The sequence below is a fragment of the Apodemus sylvaticus genome, chromosome 16, assembly GCF_947179515.1.
Source record: "Apodemus sylvaticus chromosome 16, mApoSyl1.1, whole genome shotgun sequence".
In the NCBI taxonomy this organism is placed as follows: Eukaryota; Metazoa; Chordata; class Mammalia; order Rodentia; family Muridae; genus Apodemus; species Apodemus sylvaticus.
This window is the reverse complement of record NC_067487.1, coordinates 72,423,447-72,443,598: the sequence shown is the minus strand read 5'-3', so window position 1 is coordinate 72,443,598 and position 20,152 is coordinate 72,423,447. Positions and strand designations below refer to the sequence as shown.

Here is a 20,152-nt window from a genome sequence, read left to right as displayed (position 1 = left end):
CATCTTTCAGTTTTTTACCTGAAATAACCACCTTACTTGACTCTCTATGCTGAATAATCAATTATATTTCCAGAACTCCATATCAGGTAGATTTCCTCCCGGATTTGTTTTGACAGTAACAACACCTTGTTTGTTTCTTTGTGAGGCTTTCATTATTCATTTCCTCTATAGTATAAACTCAAAGAGTACGGGAATGTTATGTGTTTCGTCTCAGCTGCACTCTGGTATCTCAATGTGGTGTCTGGCGAATGAAGCTATGATGGATGAGTCAGTGCTCCTCTGGTGTGCAAACTGAAGACAGACACAAACTCATCAAGAAAATGTAGCATATAAACCATTGGAGAACTTAAATGTCAATGAAACAAATTAGCCATCTTGCATGCCAGTTCCCACCATGTTGCCATAATATAATCTTCTTTATATAAATTAGTAGTATCACATTTGCATATACCAATATCAAAGAAAATAACATTTTCATGTCCTAAATTTTGGGGTCTTTGTTGGCTTGTCAGTACTTATTTGTTTTGCACTGTTCTACAAACTAAGAGGTGATAATTAAGGTACCTGAAAATGTTTCTCCAAAGTTTCAAGGATAAAGGGTTGCGAGGAGAAAATAATAGAGAATAAGATATTATTAACTAATAACAGGTAGGCTCGGTGGGAAAAATAAAGTTAGAGCCAAAGCAGACTATTCCAGTGCTTTCAAAACTCTATAGTGGTTGGAAAATGCAGGCAAACATTAAGTTAAATTTTGCCTGCAAAGATGTCCTGCCCCTGGGAAAAATAATTACTTATTTCTATTGCCAAAAGGCAAAGCAGCACCACTGGCTTAATTTGCCTGAGTCTTCCATAAACTGCAGATGGAACTATAAAACATAGTTAGAATAAAATTAAACGCATCTGTCCTAATCTAAAGCAGGTGAGACACACTAGCCAAGAAACATCAAGGTGTCACACGACATAGGCTGCAACATGCAGACCCATGGCAGAGGCCTTGATGATAGTGAATCAGAGTTTGTATAACCTGTATTGTTTTGTTTTCCTTTATTGAGCCTGCCTTCTTGTTCTAATTGCCATCATAATTTTAAGATTAATTAGCCAAGGGGATGAATAAGTAGATGAAAATCATTTATTTAAACTCCGACGACATATTAGGCATTAAGTAGGATTTTTACTCTTCAATTAGATTATTTCTCTAGATGAATTTGAATCGCAGAGAATCCGTTTTGACAGACGTGTCAATTAGACATGAAATTTATCCAGGACATTGAATTTATCTTAAAATTGTCAATTCACACCTACATCATTACCTTGATAACAGCTACATATAGAAAATAGCAGGCTAAGGTGGATGGCTTTGATGAACATGACAGCAAAGCAGGTCGTTTTTGAGAATGAATGTTATTGTGCCCAGGGTAATATAATTTCCAATCTAATTTCATGGAACAACATGTTTTTACATTGCTATGAGCTTGCCTCCTCCTATGCAGAACTTGTGGGATTCTCCCCTTGGACTCGCTCTGAATTACACAAAACCAATAACTATTCATAGTGAAATCAATAGTTCCTAGCTGTCCCTGTGTGAGAGGGATTCCACCAGCTTAGGTTTTGCTTTTGGACTCTCTACTGTATTATAGCAAACATTGCTGTGACTGCATAAGTGGCTATTCCTGACTATATCTATAGCTGCCCTGTTAGTCCTCGATTTTTTTCTTTTTTTTATTACTTTTATTTTTTTTAGACTTTATTTTTTAATTTTTTTTATTCGATATATTTTTATTTACATTTCAAATGATTTCCCCTTTTCTGGCCCCCCACTTCCCAAAAGTCCCATAAGCCCTCTTCCCTCACCTTGTTCCCCATCCACCACTTCCCACTTCCTTGTTCTGGTTTTGCCCTATACTGCTACACTGAGTCTTTCCAGAACCAGGGCCACTCCTCCGTTCTTCTTGGACATCATTTTATGTGTGGATTATGTTTTGGGTATTCCAATTTTCTAGGCTAATATCCACTTATTAGTGAGTGCATACTATGATTGATCTTTTGAAACTGGGTTACCTCACTTAGTATGATGTTCTCCAGCTCCATCCATTTGCCTAAGAATTTCATGAATTCATTGTTTTTAATGGCTGAATAGTACTCCATTGTGTAGATATACCACATTTTTTGTATCCATTCTTCCATTGAGGGATACCTGGGTTCTTTCCAGCATCTGGCAATTATAAATAGGGCTGCTATGAACATAGTAGAGCATGTATCCTTATTACATGCTGGGGAATCCTCTGGGTATATGCCCAGGAGTGGTATAGCAGGATCTTCCGGAAGTGATGTGCCCAGTTTTCTGAGGACCACCAGACTGATTTCCAGAGTGGTTGTACCAATTTGCAACCCCACCAGCAGTGGAGGAGTGTTCTTCTTTCTCCACATCCTCGCCAACACCTGCTGTCTCCTGAATTTTTAATCTTAGCCATTCTGACTGGTGTAAGATGAAATCTTAGGGTTGTTTTGATTTGCATTTCCCTAATGACTAATGAAGTTGAGCATTTTTTAAGATGCTTGTCAGCCATTCAAAGTTTTTCAGGTAAAAATTCTTTTTTTAGTTCTGTACCCCATTTTTTAATAGGGTTATTTGGTTTTTCTGGGGTCTAACTTAAAGCCAGACACTCTGAAGCTAATAGAAAAGAAACTGGGGAAGACCCTTGAGGACATGGGCACAGGGAGAAAATTCCTGAACAGAACACCAATAGCGTATGCTCTAAGATCAAGAATTGACAAATGGGACCTCATAAAATTACAAAGTATCTGTAAGGCGAAGGACACCATCAAAGGGACAAATCAGCAACCAACAAATTGGGAAAAGATCTTCACCAACCCTACATCCGGCAGAGGGCTAATGTCCTCGATATCTACCCATTTCAATGTACCTCTGCACAGGTAGGTGTAAGGCATACATTGCAAGAGGAAGGCTTTCTTTCTTTGCTTTATGTTTTCGTCAGCTCATCCTTCCTAGGCATTACATTTTTTATTGTTCATTTTATTTGTTTACATTTCAAAGGATATTACCCTTCCCAGTTACCCCTCCATGAACCCCAATCCCATCCTCCCATCTCCCTTAATCTTTGTTTCTACAAGGGTGCTCCTCCACCCACTCACCCACTCCTGCCTCACCACTCTATTATCTCCCTATATCTAGACTCCAGAGGACTAAGGTCTTCCCCTCCCATTGATGTCAGATAAGACCATCCTCTGCTACATACATAACTGAAGCCATGAATCCCTTCATGTTTACTTTTTGATTGGTGGTTTAGCCTCTGGGATCTCTGGGTTGCTTAGATTATATTGTTGTTCCTATGGGATTGCAATCTCTTTCAGTTCCTTCAGTCCATTGGTGAACTCTATCTCTTCCATTGGTGTCCCCAGGCTCAGTCCAATGATTGACTCTGAGTATCTGCATCTGTATTGGTCAGATGCTGATAGAACCTCTCAGGCAACAGTCATACCAGGCTCTGTTCACCAAGTGCTTCTTGGCATCAGCAATAGTGTTGGGACATTATATTTTTATGTTTGTAATTTTAGCAAAATTATTTAGTGTGTACTCATTACTTCCTTGTAAACATTTTAATCATCTTTTTCATCTCCTGTTTTTAGATATTGAGTACAGTACGTTCAGCCTGCCAGACACATACTCTACCACAGAGGCATATCTCAGCTAGCTAAACTTGGTACTCTTAACTTTCTTTTAATATCTATATCTTGGTCAACATAGCTACAACAAGAATGCTGTTTTAATTGGGTATGGCAAAAACAGATTCATATCCATATTAGTTCTCATGCTCTCTCTCTCCCTCTCACCTCCCTCTCTCTTTCTCTCTCCTCTCTCCCCTCTCCTCTCTCCCCTCTCCTCTTCCTCTACCCTCCCCTCTCTCTCTCACCTCTCTCTTTCTCTCTCTTTCCTCTCCCCTCTCCTCTCTCCTCTGTCTCTGTCTCTGTCTCTGTCTCTGTCTCTCTGTCTCTCTGTATGTCTGTCTGTGTCTCTCTCTCTCTCTCCCTCTCTCTCTTCTACTCCCTCCCTCTCTCTCCTGTTGTCTGTGCTTTGTGCAGCTCAGATTTCTCATCTAATACTGGGAGACTTTAGCTAACCTCTGGCTGCTTTTGACATTAGATTTCACTTAATACAAGTGAATATTTATACTGAAGATTACCTACCACTTTTTATATTTTTTCAAAAGAATTCTTTGTCTGCTATAATATTTACTTATGGGCTGAAGGATCTCTCATTTTCCATGTGCTGTTCTATCTCTGCCCTTAAATACTCACTGACATTTAATAATTCATTTTGAAGGGGAAACCCTTCAGTTCAATACCTGACTTTTTACCAGACATATTTATTTGAGATGTTCTGTAAACCTCTCATATACAATACTTCCTTTAAAACCAAATGCATTACACTATATTTTAAAACTGACTGCTTAGGCATACTGTTATGAACTCTAAATATCATGCAGAAACCTTTTTTGTTACAATGACATTTTGACTTATTGCATGTTGAAGTACTTGTATGTCATTTCAACTCCTTTAAATGATGTTGTGCAAATTTTAATGTGGTGAATAAGATACAAAATATAGAAAAAACTTAACAATATGTTATTATCTTAGGTTTGAGATTGAAGCTCAGTAGTAGAACACTTGTCTGACATTTTGTTCATAGGCTAAAGATTATGTTCATAGGCTAAAGATTAAGTCTGACATTATGTTCATAGGATAAAAATTATGCAAAAAAATATCAGAAAGAGTGCAAGTACATAAAACCTAAATTGCAAATATTAACTTTACAAAATGCTAATGTAGTAGATGTAAAATTTGGTAAATATGTGTGTATGTAATCATCAGTCTAATTAAGTTGTGATTCCACCAGGTTGTGTTCATTAAATACATGAAGTTTTATGTCACCTAAATCATTTACAGACTTTAATTTATTAGGAATTAGTAGGCATGTGTTGGAAAATTTTATCAATTATCAGTCAAGTTGACACAAACTAGAATGATCAGAAAGGAGGGATTCTCAATTGGAAAAAAAAAGTATCCTCTATATCACCAGGCTGTATTCAAGCCTCTGGAGCATTTTATTAATTACTGAGTGATGTGGAAGGGTCCAGACCATTGTGGGTGGAGCCACCCCTGGGCTGGTAGTTATAGTTCTATAAGAAAACAGGTTGAACAGGCCACAAGGAGCAAGCCATTTTGCAGCATCTCACCATAGCCTCTTTCTTAGCTCCTGACTCCATGTTTCTGTTGTGTTTGAGGTCCTGTCCAATGACCTGATGATCATTGAGTTCCTTCAATGATGAAAAGTGTTATGGAAGTGTAAGCCAAATAAAGACTACCCCCCCCACCCAAGTTGGTCATGAAGTTTCAACACAGCAATAGTAACCTTGAGAAAGTTAAGCCATAATCAAAAAAGAACAAAAATTTAGCAAGAGAAATAACAGCAGCAAACATCCCCTAAATAACAATGAGTTCCTATGCATGGGACAAGAAGTAGGCAGATCTTTCTCATTTTAACCACAGAAGCATTATATTACTGATACACATATATGATAAAAATGTATAGCATATTTAATATTATAATCTGGAAAGGGCAGTATAGGTGCCAAGCAAGGTTTTATTGCATATGATATACATGCGAGTGTAGGTGCATTTGTGTCATAAGAGTCACATAATAATTATGTGTTGGTGAGAGGATATCCTCTGGTATGGCCTTCACTCTCAACCTTGTTGGAGGCAAAGCTCCTTATTAGTAACAGTCATGTGCACAGTGGTGTTGCTGTCCTTTGTGCTTCTGGAGATTTGTCTGGATCTCCTTCCAATCTGAAATGAGAAGCACTGGGACTGTTGATGAAGTCTAGTACAGCTTTGACATGGATGATGGTATTGAACCCTAGTTCTTCACACTTACAAGAACTTCATTCACAGCTCCAGCTCCCCAGTTTCTAAGAATGGTTTCTTAAGCAAAACTCCAAAATTCCTGGAAGAGCAAAGGAACAAGAACTGCCAACCTATGTAGTTCTGATTCTGTCTACCAACATCAGTATTTATATTGTGTACTATGTGTGTGCTATGAAAGAAGATCAGTGTGTGTGTGTGCTGCAGGGGGTCTCAGTTGTCAGAAAGAAGGATATCAGAATAAGATTTTCTTAATTTTAAGTGAATATGTAATTATAAGCCTCTAGAATATTTTTCATGCTCTGACTCTCTCCCAGACACTGCTTTTTGTCAATACAAACAAGAGGATATAAATATCTTCAGTTTGCCTTGCCCCTATTGACATGGGTTGCCTGTGCAAGTCATCCTCCTTTTTGGGATAGTGCTGGAAATACATGGAATTATGTTGGACACTGCAAAATTATTTAAGTGACTGTCCACACTAATATTCTTTGGATTTATCAGATAACAGTGTTGTTTATCTTTCTTCTGGGAACCTGAATCCACACCAGAGGCATGTTTTTATGTACCCATTGTATGTATAATGCTAAAGTTGATGGTGATTATTCATCCTCCCAATTTCTTTAGTCATCCTCACTTTCCTTCCCCATTCATTTTAGCCTTGGAGGCAGCATCTTAACTGGTAAAGGTCCCAGAAGCACTGAGATTATCGATGAAGTCTGAGACATAGTCTGATGAATCTAACTCAACTCCAGTTTCTATAATAATTCATGTTCCTCCACACAGGGGTTTGCATAAAAGATATTCCTTTGACATAGAATCAGCATTGCTACTTTGGATATGTCAGCCTGCTCAAGTAAAAATCTCGGGATTTTTTTTGATTAATTTTCTAGGAGGGCCTTTCATGCTCCAAATAAGATTTCAAATCTCTTTGAAATGTGTTTTTCTTGTAGTACCTTGCTATGTGCAGATATTGAGCAAATTGACAGTTTAACAGTCTGTCTAAACCTCATTACTCCTACCCAAAATGTTATCACATACACTTTCAGTCTTACAAGTTAATACAGGTGACAACTTCACCAATTGTCATTCTCTGTTCCACATTGGTGGCCATTTTGCTAGCCTATATCCATTTTTAGAATAGAGAATTCTATCTATTGTGCAACAGCAGAGATAAAGCCACAGTACCGACCACGTTTGTTTTGGTGCAGCTTACTTGGTTGCAGGTTTTCTCTGGATTTTCAAAGCATCTCTCAGTTCAGGAAGTTCAAGAAGTACATTTGTTTGAATACATTCAAACTGAGTAAGTTTAAAAAGAGCAATAGAAATCCAATATGTTATTGTCCTTTGTTGCCATCAAGTCTATTAACATCCTGTTGCTAATGTGAATACACATGTCAATTTCAGATTCTAAGCATTGGAAAATATATCCCAGGATATTAGAGAAAGTACCCAAGAAGTTACAATGGAAAACATAGCTGTAAAGAAAACATTTATTGAACTAACTAAAGAAACACAACTATCCTGATTTTGTGGAGTCATCCTGTAAACCAACCAAATGAACTGATATTTCAGTCCTAAGACAGATATAAAAAATTCACATTCTGACTCTTTTCTCAGGTGACATTTGCAACCCCAATCCCTGTGAAAATGGTGGCATCTGTCTGTCTGGATTGGCTGATGATTCCTTTTCCTGTGAGTGTCCAGAGGGCTTCACAGATCCAAACTGCTCTAGTGTTGTGGAGGTTGGTAAGTGCAAGACTTAAGCATCTCCATATTCATCGCTTTTGCCTTTGTGAATGGTTTGCAGATATGACTCTTGTATGATGAAGATATTTTTAAGATTTTATTGAACTTGCTTAGCTATATAACTATCAATTTTTTTGTTTTTAACTTGTCTTTTAATCATATTTTTATTGGTGATATTCTTAAATACGGCATTGTTCCTAGTTTAGTGATTGTAAGTATAATTGACAAAAAAATGAACACAATAAATTCTCTATGCCTCTGATGTAAATGAAAATTATTTTTTATACAAATAATGGAGATAATTTTAAGTTGACTCGGGTAAAATCATTACTGTAAACCTAATAGGTCTTTTCAATGAATTAATATTATGTATTAGTATTTTATAAATCTTCTAAATTATTTTTCTATGAATATAAGTATAGAACACATTTTAAGATTATGAATAATATGCAGTATTCCAACTACAATCCTTCACCTAAAACCTTTTCAAAATTTTTCTTCAAAAACTGATTTGTGTCACTGATTACTTTCAAAATCACATTTTAATTTGTAAAAAATGTCATTACTATAGGACTTTGAAATATTTCTAGTTTCCAAACAGTTACACAACAATAACATGGGTATATTTTCAGGGTTTCTAAAAGGTTGACCACAGTTCAGTGGATAGTGCCACACCCTGATGTATATATACAGCACAAATTGGAGTAGATGGCTTGTTAATTTTAAAAAGGAAAGGACAAGAAATTGGATAGAAGATAGTTGGGAATATATCTGGAAGGAATCAATGGGTGAATTTGATGAAAATGAAGTGTAGAATGTTCTCAAAGAATTTAAAAATATTTTTAAAACCACTGTGTATATACTTCTGTGCAGAATTTTTCTCTGAATTAAAGCAACACGATGATTAGATGTGAAAAAATGATTTTTATAGCAGTGCGAAAAAGTGTCCAAAATGGTCTATGTTTATTAAATATGAAATCCAATAATAAAATTTTGTCTGTCTTCATAATTGCTAGAAAACTGAACACTTTAGTGGGTTTTGGTTAACAGTTTGGAAAAATGAAAATTATAAGCTTACATGGCCAGTGATGAGTTTTTGTTACCTATTATTACATCTGACCTTGAAGCTGTTTTCAGTAAAGGCCCATAACTATTAACTAAATGACAGAAGAATCACTCAACAAAAACCATTAATTTACTACACTTGGACACCAATTATAGAATTTCCTGTATTGTTTTTTAACATGTTCTTATATTTTCATGCTACACTAGCATGATTATATCTGAAAAATTTGATTTATACTATTGCTTATTTTGTCAATTTAATTCATGTCATAGATAAATCTCTTTTAAAGCTTTTAAAGTCAGGAATATTTTAGGGAGCTTGACATTATTCTATAGTTATAAAACTTGTGCAATCACTCTGAATTCATCTGTGGATATTTACAGAAGCATTTTAGAATTTAATTTAAGAGTCATACATCCAGATATCTAAAGTACCAAAGAAAATTATAGCTGTAAGTAATTCTATCAAGAATATTGGAATCTAATTTAATTTTAGTATCATTATTTTAATTCTACCAATATCAAATTCATAGTTCCTTAGTAGTATATAATGTTTTTGGAAAAAAACTTGAAAGGCAAGCTCTAAATCAGAGATAAATATAAATATTTTTTAATTATGGCCTATTTTAATTATACGTTCAATATCCTACATTTTGCAAGGAAAGTAGTATAAGAAAGCAATCACAATGTACTGTTCATTAATGCTGCAGCATTAGATGCTTATGGAATTAAATTTTCCCCAGGTTTATTGTTATAAAACTAAAACACTTAACAATAATTAGATATTTGGTAGTTAAACTACAATATTTTAAACTATATTTGGTATAATGTTTCATACAACCATACCCTTCTGTAAGGTATATATAGCAATTCTTGAAAAACATTTATTTTTATTTCAGTCCCACAATGTAGCTTAGCAGAGATATTATAGTAATTCTAGTATCAAAATAATGACAAAGGGCCATAAAACTTAAATGTAGCAAGTTAAAATGCTTTTTGATTGTTACCTAACATACCTGATTTATAAAATAAGCTGTGTATGTATGTGTGTGTGTACATGCTATACGCACATGTGATAGAACAACATACAGTTGGAGGACAAAGGAAGATACTCGCGTCCTCCTGCTCTCCACATCATCACCTTCAGTCCAGGCGTGAAGTTCGCGAGTCTGTGCCTTTTCAGGGAGACTGACAGGCAGCAAGCCTCAGCAACCCTTCCATCTCCCCTGTTCAATGAATCTGTCAGCACATGAGGCTACTCCTCGTTTTGTATGTGAATGCTTGAGGTGCACCCTCGGGTAGTAATGCTTCCACATCGAGCACTCTATTCAACGGAATGATCTCTCCAGCCCTTTCATATATTTTGAATTAAAAAGTCAGAAATTAGGGTAAAATAATCATTTTCAGATTAGATACTTTCATAAGAGAAGCACATTATTTTCTTTTCTGAATCTTTTTTTCTCAAGTCTGAATATTCTAGCATGCATTAATTAAATACTGAATGTATATTGAGTAAAAATACTACTCAGTAGTTTTTTTAAGTATCTTTCCTACTTTAGCATTGACCCTATTTTTAAAATGCAGAAACCAGATATTAGAATCATTAAAACCCTTTCTCTGTCTTTTCATAGTCACTGTTTCTCCAAATTAGGTAAAAAGAGTGAAGAAACCATAAGTAGCAATGAGATTTTATATATAAATAAGCAACACTATAGACATGAGCATTTAAGACAATTACATAAAAGACATAGAGCTATGAACATCACTATATTTTTACTTACACATTAATATTTTATTTAGATACAGACATCTATTTTCGTATTCTTATTGAATAACTTATATTGTACAATTATATAAAAGTTTAAATCTATTCTCATTCCACAAGATAAGAAAATGAACTTACTCAAAGGTGTGTACAAAACTTTTGAAGAGTCCATGAGTCTTCTAACATACAAAGTTCACTTATAGGTAATGGTGATTAGCATTAGCAAAAGAGCTATTAGCAGGAAAGGGTTTTTTCCCCCCAGGACAACAAATACTTGTCCATTGCTAAAATTAAACTTTGAAAACATACATACAGGTAACATTTCAAACAGAGAAGATTGTATTTAGAAACACATATGTATATTCTTGCATGCATATGCTTTTAATAACAATGAAAAAGGAGGCTATTATTTGAATGAGGGTGAGATGGTATATGTCAGGGTCAGGTGGGAAGAACAAAAAGGGGCAAAGTTTATAAATTATATTTACCCCATTGATTCTATAGTCTGCCAGAGGTTATTTCAAACATATATTTAAGAAAACTCTGCCATGCTTTTGTCTCAGACCTTAGTGCTTTGCTATAGCCACATTTGAAGTTCTCCATTCTACTCAAGTCAAAAGATCTTCTCTTCCAATTTCATGCTTTTATTTTTTCCCATTAATAAAACCTCTAGTGTCAAACTTAGAACACGTCCCCACTTTTGCTCTCAGTCTTCCTATCCCTTACATTTCTCAGGTATGACTAAGCAGCAAGAATAACTCTCTCAGGCTTGGAAATCCAGTCACTAGGTATCATGCTTTCTTCTGAACTTCATTTTAAATAACTCTCTCATCCACTTGCTCACTCTCTTTTGCTCTCATTCTCCTCACCTCATACACTTAGATTTTTACATACATACCTATTCAACCTCTTCAAGATATTAAGAAACCTGCAGAGAGTAGTAGGAAAGTCTCTCTTGCAACAAAGCAAAACCTCTCACATCATACCTTGAATTTGAAGACAACATCTGTCAAAAGAACTTTACCTTGCATAGATGGACCTTGGCTTCTTGGCTCCCATGAGAACTTGTTGACAGAAGTCCATGTGACTATGACCACATTTCTTCCAAGTCAATAAATGGCTCACATTTCCTAGAGAACAATGGGGAGCTGAGTGTTTACATATTATATATTTAAAGAAAATTTCTATTGATAAAGAATAGTGTAGTTTATTCATGGAAATTTTGGTATGTCTTAAAATATCTAATTTGTGTATTACAACTCTGACTACTATTGATTGGAACAAATGTAATCACAGCCATATAATATATTGATATAATCAAAAGGAATTTATCAAATAATTGATATTTTAAGAAAAAACCATACTTTTTATGGCCATGGATATAGCTCAGATCTTCTTCAAGAAATATCAGCATTACAGCCACAGAAATCAAATAACCAATCAATCAATAACAAAGTCTTAATTATCTTTCATTTATAGTCAGACACTTAGTAATTAATAATGGAGATGAAAGTTAAACTCACAGGAATTGCTATCTAATTTTAGGGAAATGAGATAACTTAATGATAAATGATCATAACTATATATAAATAGGTAATAAATACAAATACTAGTGTAAATACATGAAGCTACACATGAGAGCCCTGTTATAAGTAAATGTCAGAGAATTTATGGAGCAATGAAAACTGTAACATATACTAACTATAACTATAAATAACTATAAAATAGATCTATCCTAGAAGATGAGCAGCAAAACTTATTCTAGACAGAAGACCCTATATGTTGGAAACCAAGAGATCAGAAGATACTAACAGGGCTCTGTTCTCTTTCTCTCACGTGGACTACCTGGTTAGGTAGGACTCAGTGGGAGAGGATGAGCCTAGTACTGCTAGAACTAAACTTCCCAGAGTAAGGTGGTACCCAAAGGGGGCTGCCACCTCTCTGAAAAGGTGAGGAATCAGTGGGAAGAGGAATTTGCTAGGTTGGGGGTGGAGAAAAGAAGGGGCTCTCATCAGGATATAAAGTGAATAAAAAAATAAATTATTGAAAAAAAAGTCACAAACAATTTCCTACCAAAACCAACAGAGGTTATTGATACATAGTGAAGATTATGTTGCTGGGGTATGAGGATAAATACAGCAACTGTAGCAGGAGAGCAGCCTGACAGTGATACAGTTAATCTAACAAGAATAACATTCTTGAGTGGATAACCAATAGCTTAGCAGAAACCAAGGATTAATGGGGAAGAAGCTCTCATAATTTACAGGATACAGTGGACAATTTCTACAGTGGATTCATTGTTTACTTGGGAAAGGGTAAAAACAAAACTATTATTTTTATTTTCTTTATAAAATATTTTTGTACCATTTTTTGTTTCTATCATTGCAACATGGATATGAGGGATGTGTACACATGTGAGTGTAGGGACCTGTATAGTCCAAAAGAGGAAATAGTTCAAATCACCTGAGACTGGAGGTACAGCTAGGTGTAAACTGTCTAGCGTTGGTGCTGTGGACTTCTCAAAGAACACTTAAGTGCTCTTAATCACCAGAGTACCATTTTCTGACATACTAACAATTGTGTACAAATAAAAATGTAGGTAAAATGTAAATTCAGCATGCCACATATAAAATTTAAGGAATTAGCTAAACATATTTTAATATGCCAAGCATAGATTTGGACATAATAATTGTGCATATGGTTATTAAAATATACACAGATTGAAGTGTCTGTCCTTACCAATTAGTAGAATTTTTTCAATTACTAAAGCAAATATTTCTCAATATATTATTTATTATTCATTCATTCATCAAATATTTGAACATCAACTATGTGCACAGAGCATATGGCTTTTAAATATAGGCTTTGTCTTCAAAGATCTAAGGAATTTAAAAGGGTGTTGGAGAGACTGAGAAGTTAGCATTTAATATAAAACTTAAGAGAACTTCTGAAATAAGGATCAAGATAAATAGAAATGGGAATTGAGGATGGTAGATGAAAGCAGAATTGGAACACAGGGATGATTTTTCTGATCAAAGGGATGGTGTAGCAAAACAGAGCACTACTTAGGATGGACAGTTGCTGTTTACTATAAACAAGCTATGAAATAGGTTAGAGAAATAAGTGTTAATAATGAACGTGAATGGACCACTGTAAAACTATCACATTTGGAGATCTAGCAACATTTTGGAAAAAAGAATTTCTTTACAAAGTATTTTACTGGGATCAGTTCATAGGAACACATCATGATATGTTCTCCCTCTGCATCACAACACACAGATTGGCATTGAAACAGGCTTCTCATTTCTAATAATTAGAGGAAGACACATGACAGCTTTTAAGTCGCCTACCTTACTCTTTCCCAGGCAAACCTATTTTCAGTTTGTAACTGGTATTCTTTTTCTAACATAGATTAAGAGTTTCTTTTTCTAACATAGATTAAGATTCTGTTTTATTTCTTACTCTCTAAGCTCATCATTTCTAATCTTTTTCATTGTCCCTACATCATTATGAAACAAAAATGGCTCTTTATCCTTGAAACATGAAGATTGCTCTGCAAATTGAAACTAATTACAAGCTGAATATGAATCTGATGTCATGTGATTAGCCATATTTGCCCTGTTTGAAAGGGACTGGTGCCAGAATATGGAACAATGTACAGTCAGACTACTGGAAAAAGTTCTGCTTATGAATGAAATTCTAGAATGATAACAAGCTTTAGGTAGACCTGCTGGCCTTTGACACTATTTTTAGATTTCTAAAACCTGATTACCAAATGAAGGTTTTATAAATTTTGTTTGTTTATATGTGTACATATAAATATGTATACAAATATTTGTAATATTATTTCTTGGACCAAGAAATTTGAATCTATCTTATATGAAATTATCATAATGAAAGTTTCTCATGCTCTAAAACAGTTTTACACAATGCTGATAACTTTGTGTAATGATCATACAGATTTTCCAGTCAACTTGAGCGTAAGAGAGTTATCTTTATGATATTTATTTGCTTTTCTAAAAGCAATAATTTAGATGCATACTTGCATAAACAAATAGGAATGATCAGTTAGACAACATATAAAATAATTTTTTATTTTTTAGCATGCATACTACAAAAGAATAATTTTGTTTTACATTTCTATAAATGCCCATAACTATGAACACCTTCACTTACTTATATTAATTTGGCAGGGAGGTGGTGGCAAACACCTTTAATCCCAGCACTTGGGAGGCAGAGGTAGGCAGATTTCTGAGTTCAAGGCCAGCCTGGTCTGCAGAGTGAATTCCAGGGCAGCTGGAGCTACGTAGAGAAACCCTGGCTCCAAAAACTAAAAAAAAAAAAAAAAAAAAAAGTTTCTAATTTGGTTATAACACTATATGTGTATAAATAGCAAGCTCTAGAAATTATGTGTTCAATGATAGAAAAATGATAGAAAAACCAAAGTAGACCATCAATGTACATCATTTTTACTGATTGCTGAAAGCTGTTGTTCTCCAGTTGAAAAAAAAACCCACTTATCAGCAAAGATTTAATTAATAATAAAATATAAAATAAGCTATGAGAACATTTTGTACTTATAATCTACAGGACTGCCTTTTGTTCTGAAATTGTTTTATGTTAATTAAGGATGGATACATTATGTACATTGAGGACAAATGGCATGTATATACCACTGAACTTTATTCTACTTAGCAGATAATTGCAATTTTTGATTTGATAATGTGTGTATATATCATAGTTGTGTTAGTTAGTTGAGTGGCTCTTTATCATTTTTATAATTGACCAATGAATTATTCATGTGTTTGTATGAGAAGAGAGAGACAAAGAAAGAGAATGAGACAGAGAGAGAGAGAGAGAGAGAGAGAGAGAGAGAGACAGAAAGAGAGAGAGAGAGAGAGAGAGAGAGAGAGAGAGAGAGAGAGAGAGAGAGAAAGAATGAGGACATGCACAAAACACATCACACATGCAGATATCAGAGGACAACTTTTAGAAATTGGTCCTTTTCTTTCATCTTAATTTCTTGGGATCAAATCTAGGTTATCAGACTTTACCTGTTGCTCCATCTTGCTGTCCATGAAAAAATGTTCAAGTCTATGACTTCTTGAAGATTATTATTGATCACACCTTGTGTCAGTCAGAGAAACTCAATTCATGATAGAAGCTGGATTTCCCAGATGGTTCTTCTAATCTCCTTTACAAAGGTCATGGTGACTTCTATACCAACAAGGGCCTAAATTCCAGAGAGTATTAATAAATTGCAAATCCAAAAAATGTGGATATAATTTTCCAAATATATCCTGTGTCAGAGGCTACATTAAAGAGCTGTAATTTTATGAGGCACCATTTCATATTCTAAAGGTAGTTTTCTTTATGGTTTAGTCATTATAAAACATTGACACACTGACAAACATGTACATAAGTTTGTAGGTATTGCATTTATAAGCTCTAATAAATTAGTCCTATCAAATTTCCCTACTATTATTTCTAAACTTAAAGTATTAAATTGTGTGTGTGTGTGTGTGTGTGTGTGTGTGTGTGTGCGTGTGTGTATACCCACTATGTGAGTTTGTGCCCAGTTAGGCAAGAAAATAACTTCAACTCTGAAGTTTTAGGTAGCTACACAGACCCATAGTGGACCTTGTGAAATAATTCAGGTCCTCTGCGATAAGTGCTCTTAATCACTGAGAAAAATTTTAAGCCACTGATTCTTATTTTTACAATGAATGAAATATATATTATTTACAAATAAAAAAGTGTTTTGTTTCATTTTAGAATGATACAATGAAAATAAAAACCTCAGAGTAACATTAAATTGTTCATTTTCTCACATTTCAAGTGGTTATAGAATTAATGAAATGTGCAGTTTTAAACATTTATGAAAATGAAGATTACTACTTTAAAGTAATATGACTGGCCATGATAGTACTTACCTATAATCCGAATACTCTGGAGGCTGAAACAGATCTGCAGACTAGGAGTTCGGAACCAATCTAGGTAACACAGAAAGAAAACATTTTCTTAAAACTATAGTCATAGGCTACAGTGGACAGTGTTTCTTTTCCCACTTGAACTCTTTCAAAAAGTCATTTAAGTCATGCTCAGCAGTCTCGAAAATCTCTGAACTAATTGTGTGGGCTTCCCTTCTGTGTTGAATTTCGATATGAATATACTTGTTTATTCTTGAAAACCGTACCTTCTCTTTGCTTCCTTTTGATTTGCTTAATGGTATACGCATATACCATTTGCTTAATGGCATAACACTCCAAAGAGATCAAGTAATTTAAAGCATCAATAACAAGGTATAACAAGTCTACCATCAGTGAAATTGATATGTTTTTGAACTGGAAAATGTTCTTCCTATACTTATATAAAAATAAGAAAATATAATCTTTTTTAGAGTTAGTATACAACATGATTCTTAAGCACAGCCACATTGTACTTAAAATTATGAAGGTAAGTATGGTGCCACATAGTTATAATCCACAAACATGGGATACAAATATCGAAAGGTACCCAGTTCACAGCCAGCCTAGGATACACACTAAGACACTTCATCAAAAAATTCCATGTAATATCATACAGATTATATAACAAATGCTAAAAATCTTATCATGGTGAATTTTAATTGAAAAATAAATCATTAGATATAGGTCTGCTTCATGGTAACTGTATCTATTTTTATCTGTTTATTTGTATAGTAAATACAAAATCTTATTTATTGGTTAATAAAGGAAAAAACAAACTGTTTTTGTTTCATGAAGCACAATGAAATAACATAAAAATTTATATCATTTTGTTTCAGTTAAACCTTTGGTTTATTATAATAGTACATAAGTCACCTAAAGGGAACAAAATAAGCTCAGATTGATGTTGAGCCTGGAGTATGAGAGTAGGACTATAAGGAAGGATTCAGTCTCTGATATTAGGAGATGTTTGTGAAGAAGGTGACATTTAATCAAAGGAATCCTAATGGTGTTCTAGAAAACCATCTCCATGGTGATCATGGAGAAGCTGAGGTCAACTAGGAAGGTCAGATAATGGCAGAAATGACAAACTCATTAACATCATCTTGGACCCAAGGACAGGCTCTTGGTTGATGAGGGAACATTGATTTACTCTCATTCAGCATATCATCAGTGATATGGGCTGAGGAAAAAGGGCCGTGTAAATAGTAGTTTAAAGGTAAATATTTTTGACAGATAGGAATCAATTTATTGGAAACTGTTATGCTATTTCAGCTGAACTTAGTCGACAAAAACTACATACGGTTTGCATGGTATTTGCTTTGGGAATTATGAAGGAAAAGCTTAAGAATTACTGGAGTAAGAGAGAAGGCATCACTAATTGGTTAAGGAATTGGAAGTAGATGGCATTATTTGTGGAAGTTTATTTAACTGCATTGCCTGAAGTCAAAGAAAAACAAGGTGACAGTTCAAGGTAACTTTGAACTCTTGAAAACTGACTGTCCAGTACATTTCAAAGCATAAAGGTGATGGCCCACTTAGGAATTCATATATATTAATGTACAGTACAATGCATAACCTTAAATGAGTCTTATAATGAAAAATAATTAATACTGGGTATATTGTAAAGCATTCAATCTTGTCTTTTAGGTAAAAAAAATAAGTAAGCTTAAATAGACCACAATTTATATTTATTAACTTGATTTGAGTTACAGCTTATAAAATAAAATTGAAATTATACAACTTAATTCCTCAAAAATCTGTAGAACCATAGTAAAATTATCTATTCACTTGCATATTATTCTATGGAAAAATTGGCAAATTTCAAATAATAATTAATGCCTTCTTTATTTAACATGTTGATATAGTCACATGATATATTTAACTCATTAGATTTTTCACAGCAAAATCAATGCTCAACTATTTCATTTTCACCAAAGAGAGCCATTGGGCACAAAATTTATTAATGTTACCTATCTTCAGGATAGTTGAAATATTCTCAGAGACAGAGCCTCTACACATTAATTCCCTTCTTTTAATCAGTGCCTCTAGTCCTAACATAATAGGGAAATCAGGTACCTTATACAAGAGCCTCTGTTTCAATGGTTTAAGCAATTAATTATTGACCTATAGACACTCATCAAAATGATTTCTTGAGCTTACAGTGCTGTGGATAGATTCACTGCACATAGCTAGTCAGGAAGGGTTGCAGTATTGAAATGAAGGTGTCAGTGATATTTTATGTGGTTAACCACCAACCTAATGACAATGGCATTTTATTAGTTAATATTGCCTTATGTTTATACTATGTAGTACCACATGTTATGTGCATATGAAACATATTTACAAATCATAGCCTCTAAGTCAAAAGGTGATATAAAGTCAACCTCAGTATAAAGTGAAAAAGTGATAATATAATGAGTAGAATAAGGTAATAGGGCCCTTGTTCCATTGCAGAATGGTGATTGCATTAGTTATTCCAGGCTTGATCCACAGTATATTGTGTAAATGAGGATATATTGAAACAACCTGAAACAAAATATATAACATAAAATTTTGGCATAGTTTTTCTGTGCCACTTAGCTAAGTAAAGGGAGCTGTTCTTAAAAGAAATGCATCTTGTTTTTAATAGCTTAGTAGTATTCCATAATGTAAATATACCACATTTTCTGTATCAATTCCTCAATTGAGGGACATTTGGGTTCTTTCCAGCTTCTGGCTTTTGTAAATAGGACTGCTATGGACATAGTGGAGCATGTGTCCATATTACATGCTGGGGAATCCTCTGGATATATGCCCAGGAGTGGTATAGCAGGGTCCTCCAGTAGTATCATGCCCAGTTTTCTGAGGAACTGCCAGACTGATTTCCAGAGTGCTTGTACCAGCTTGCAATCCCACCAGCAGTGGAGGAGTGTTCCTCTTTCTCCACATCCACACCAGCACCTACTGTCTCCAAAGTTTTTTTATCTTAATCATTCTGACTGGTGTCAGGTGAAGTGGGAGGAGTGGTCCTTGGCCAGGTGAAGCCTCAATAGAAGCCCCAACAAAGGGAAATCATGGGGTGTGGTGGGGTGGGGGGAGGTGGGAATGAGTCTGGTGGAGCATATATGTGGAGGCAGGGGGTGGGAAGAGGTGTTGGGGGAAAGGTTTTATCATTGGAAATGTAAAAGTATATTCAGTAAATAAAATTTAAAAAATGCAATGAATTCATGAAATTCTTAGGCAAGTGGTTGGAACTGGAAAATATCATCCTAAGTGAGGTAACCCAATCATAAAAGAACTCACATGGTATGTACTCACTGATAAGTGAATATTAGCCTAGAAGTTTGGAATACCCAAGACACATTTCATATATCACATGATGCCCAAGAAGAAGGAAGGAGAGGCCCCTGGTCCTGGAAAGCATGGTCTTGGAACACAGCAGTGTAGGGGAATACCAGGACAGGGATGCAGGAGGAGGTTGATTGGGAAACAGGGGGAGGGCAGAAGGCTTATGGGACTTTGCGGGAGAGGGCAACCAGGAAAGGGGAAATCATTTGAAATGTAAATAAAGAATATAGCTAATAAAAAAAAAGAAATGCATCTCAGTGTTGTAGTTAAGAAGCAGAAAATCAGCAAAGCTGAGTTCAATAATTGGCCCTCTGTAGTCTGTTCTAAGTATATG

The 20,152-nt window shown here is 34.8% G+C and overlaps 1 protein-coding gene across 2 annotated transcripts in view; it reads left to right on the top strand.

Moving 5' to 3' along the window:
* Window positions 1-20,152, top strand: part of Edil3 (EGF like repeats and discoidin domains 3) — a 513,587-nt gene that overhangs the window by 121,762 nt on the left and 371,673 nt on the right. For both annotated transcript variants that reach the window (XM_052159696.1, XM_052159695.1), the window contains exon 2: window positions 7,564-7,692. In XM_052159696.1, the coding sequence (XP_052015656.1) occupies window positions 7,564-7,692 (129 nt within the window). The remainder of the gene's footprint in view (window positions 1-7,563; window positions 7,693-20,152) is intronic.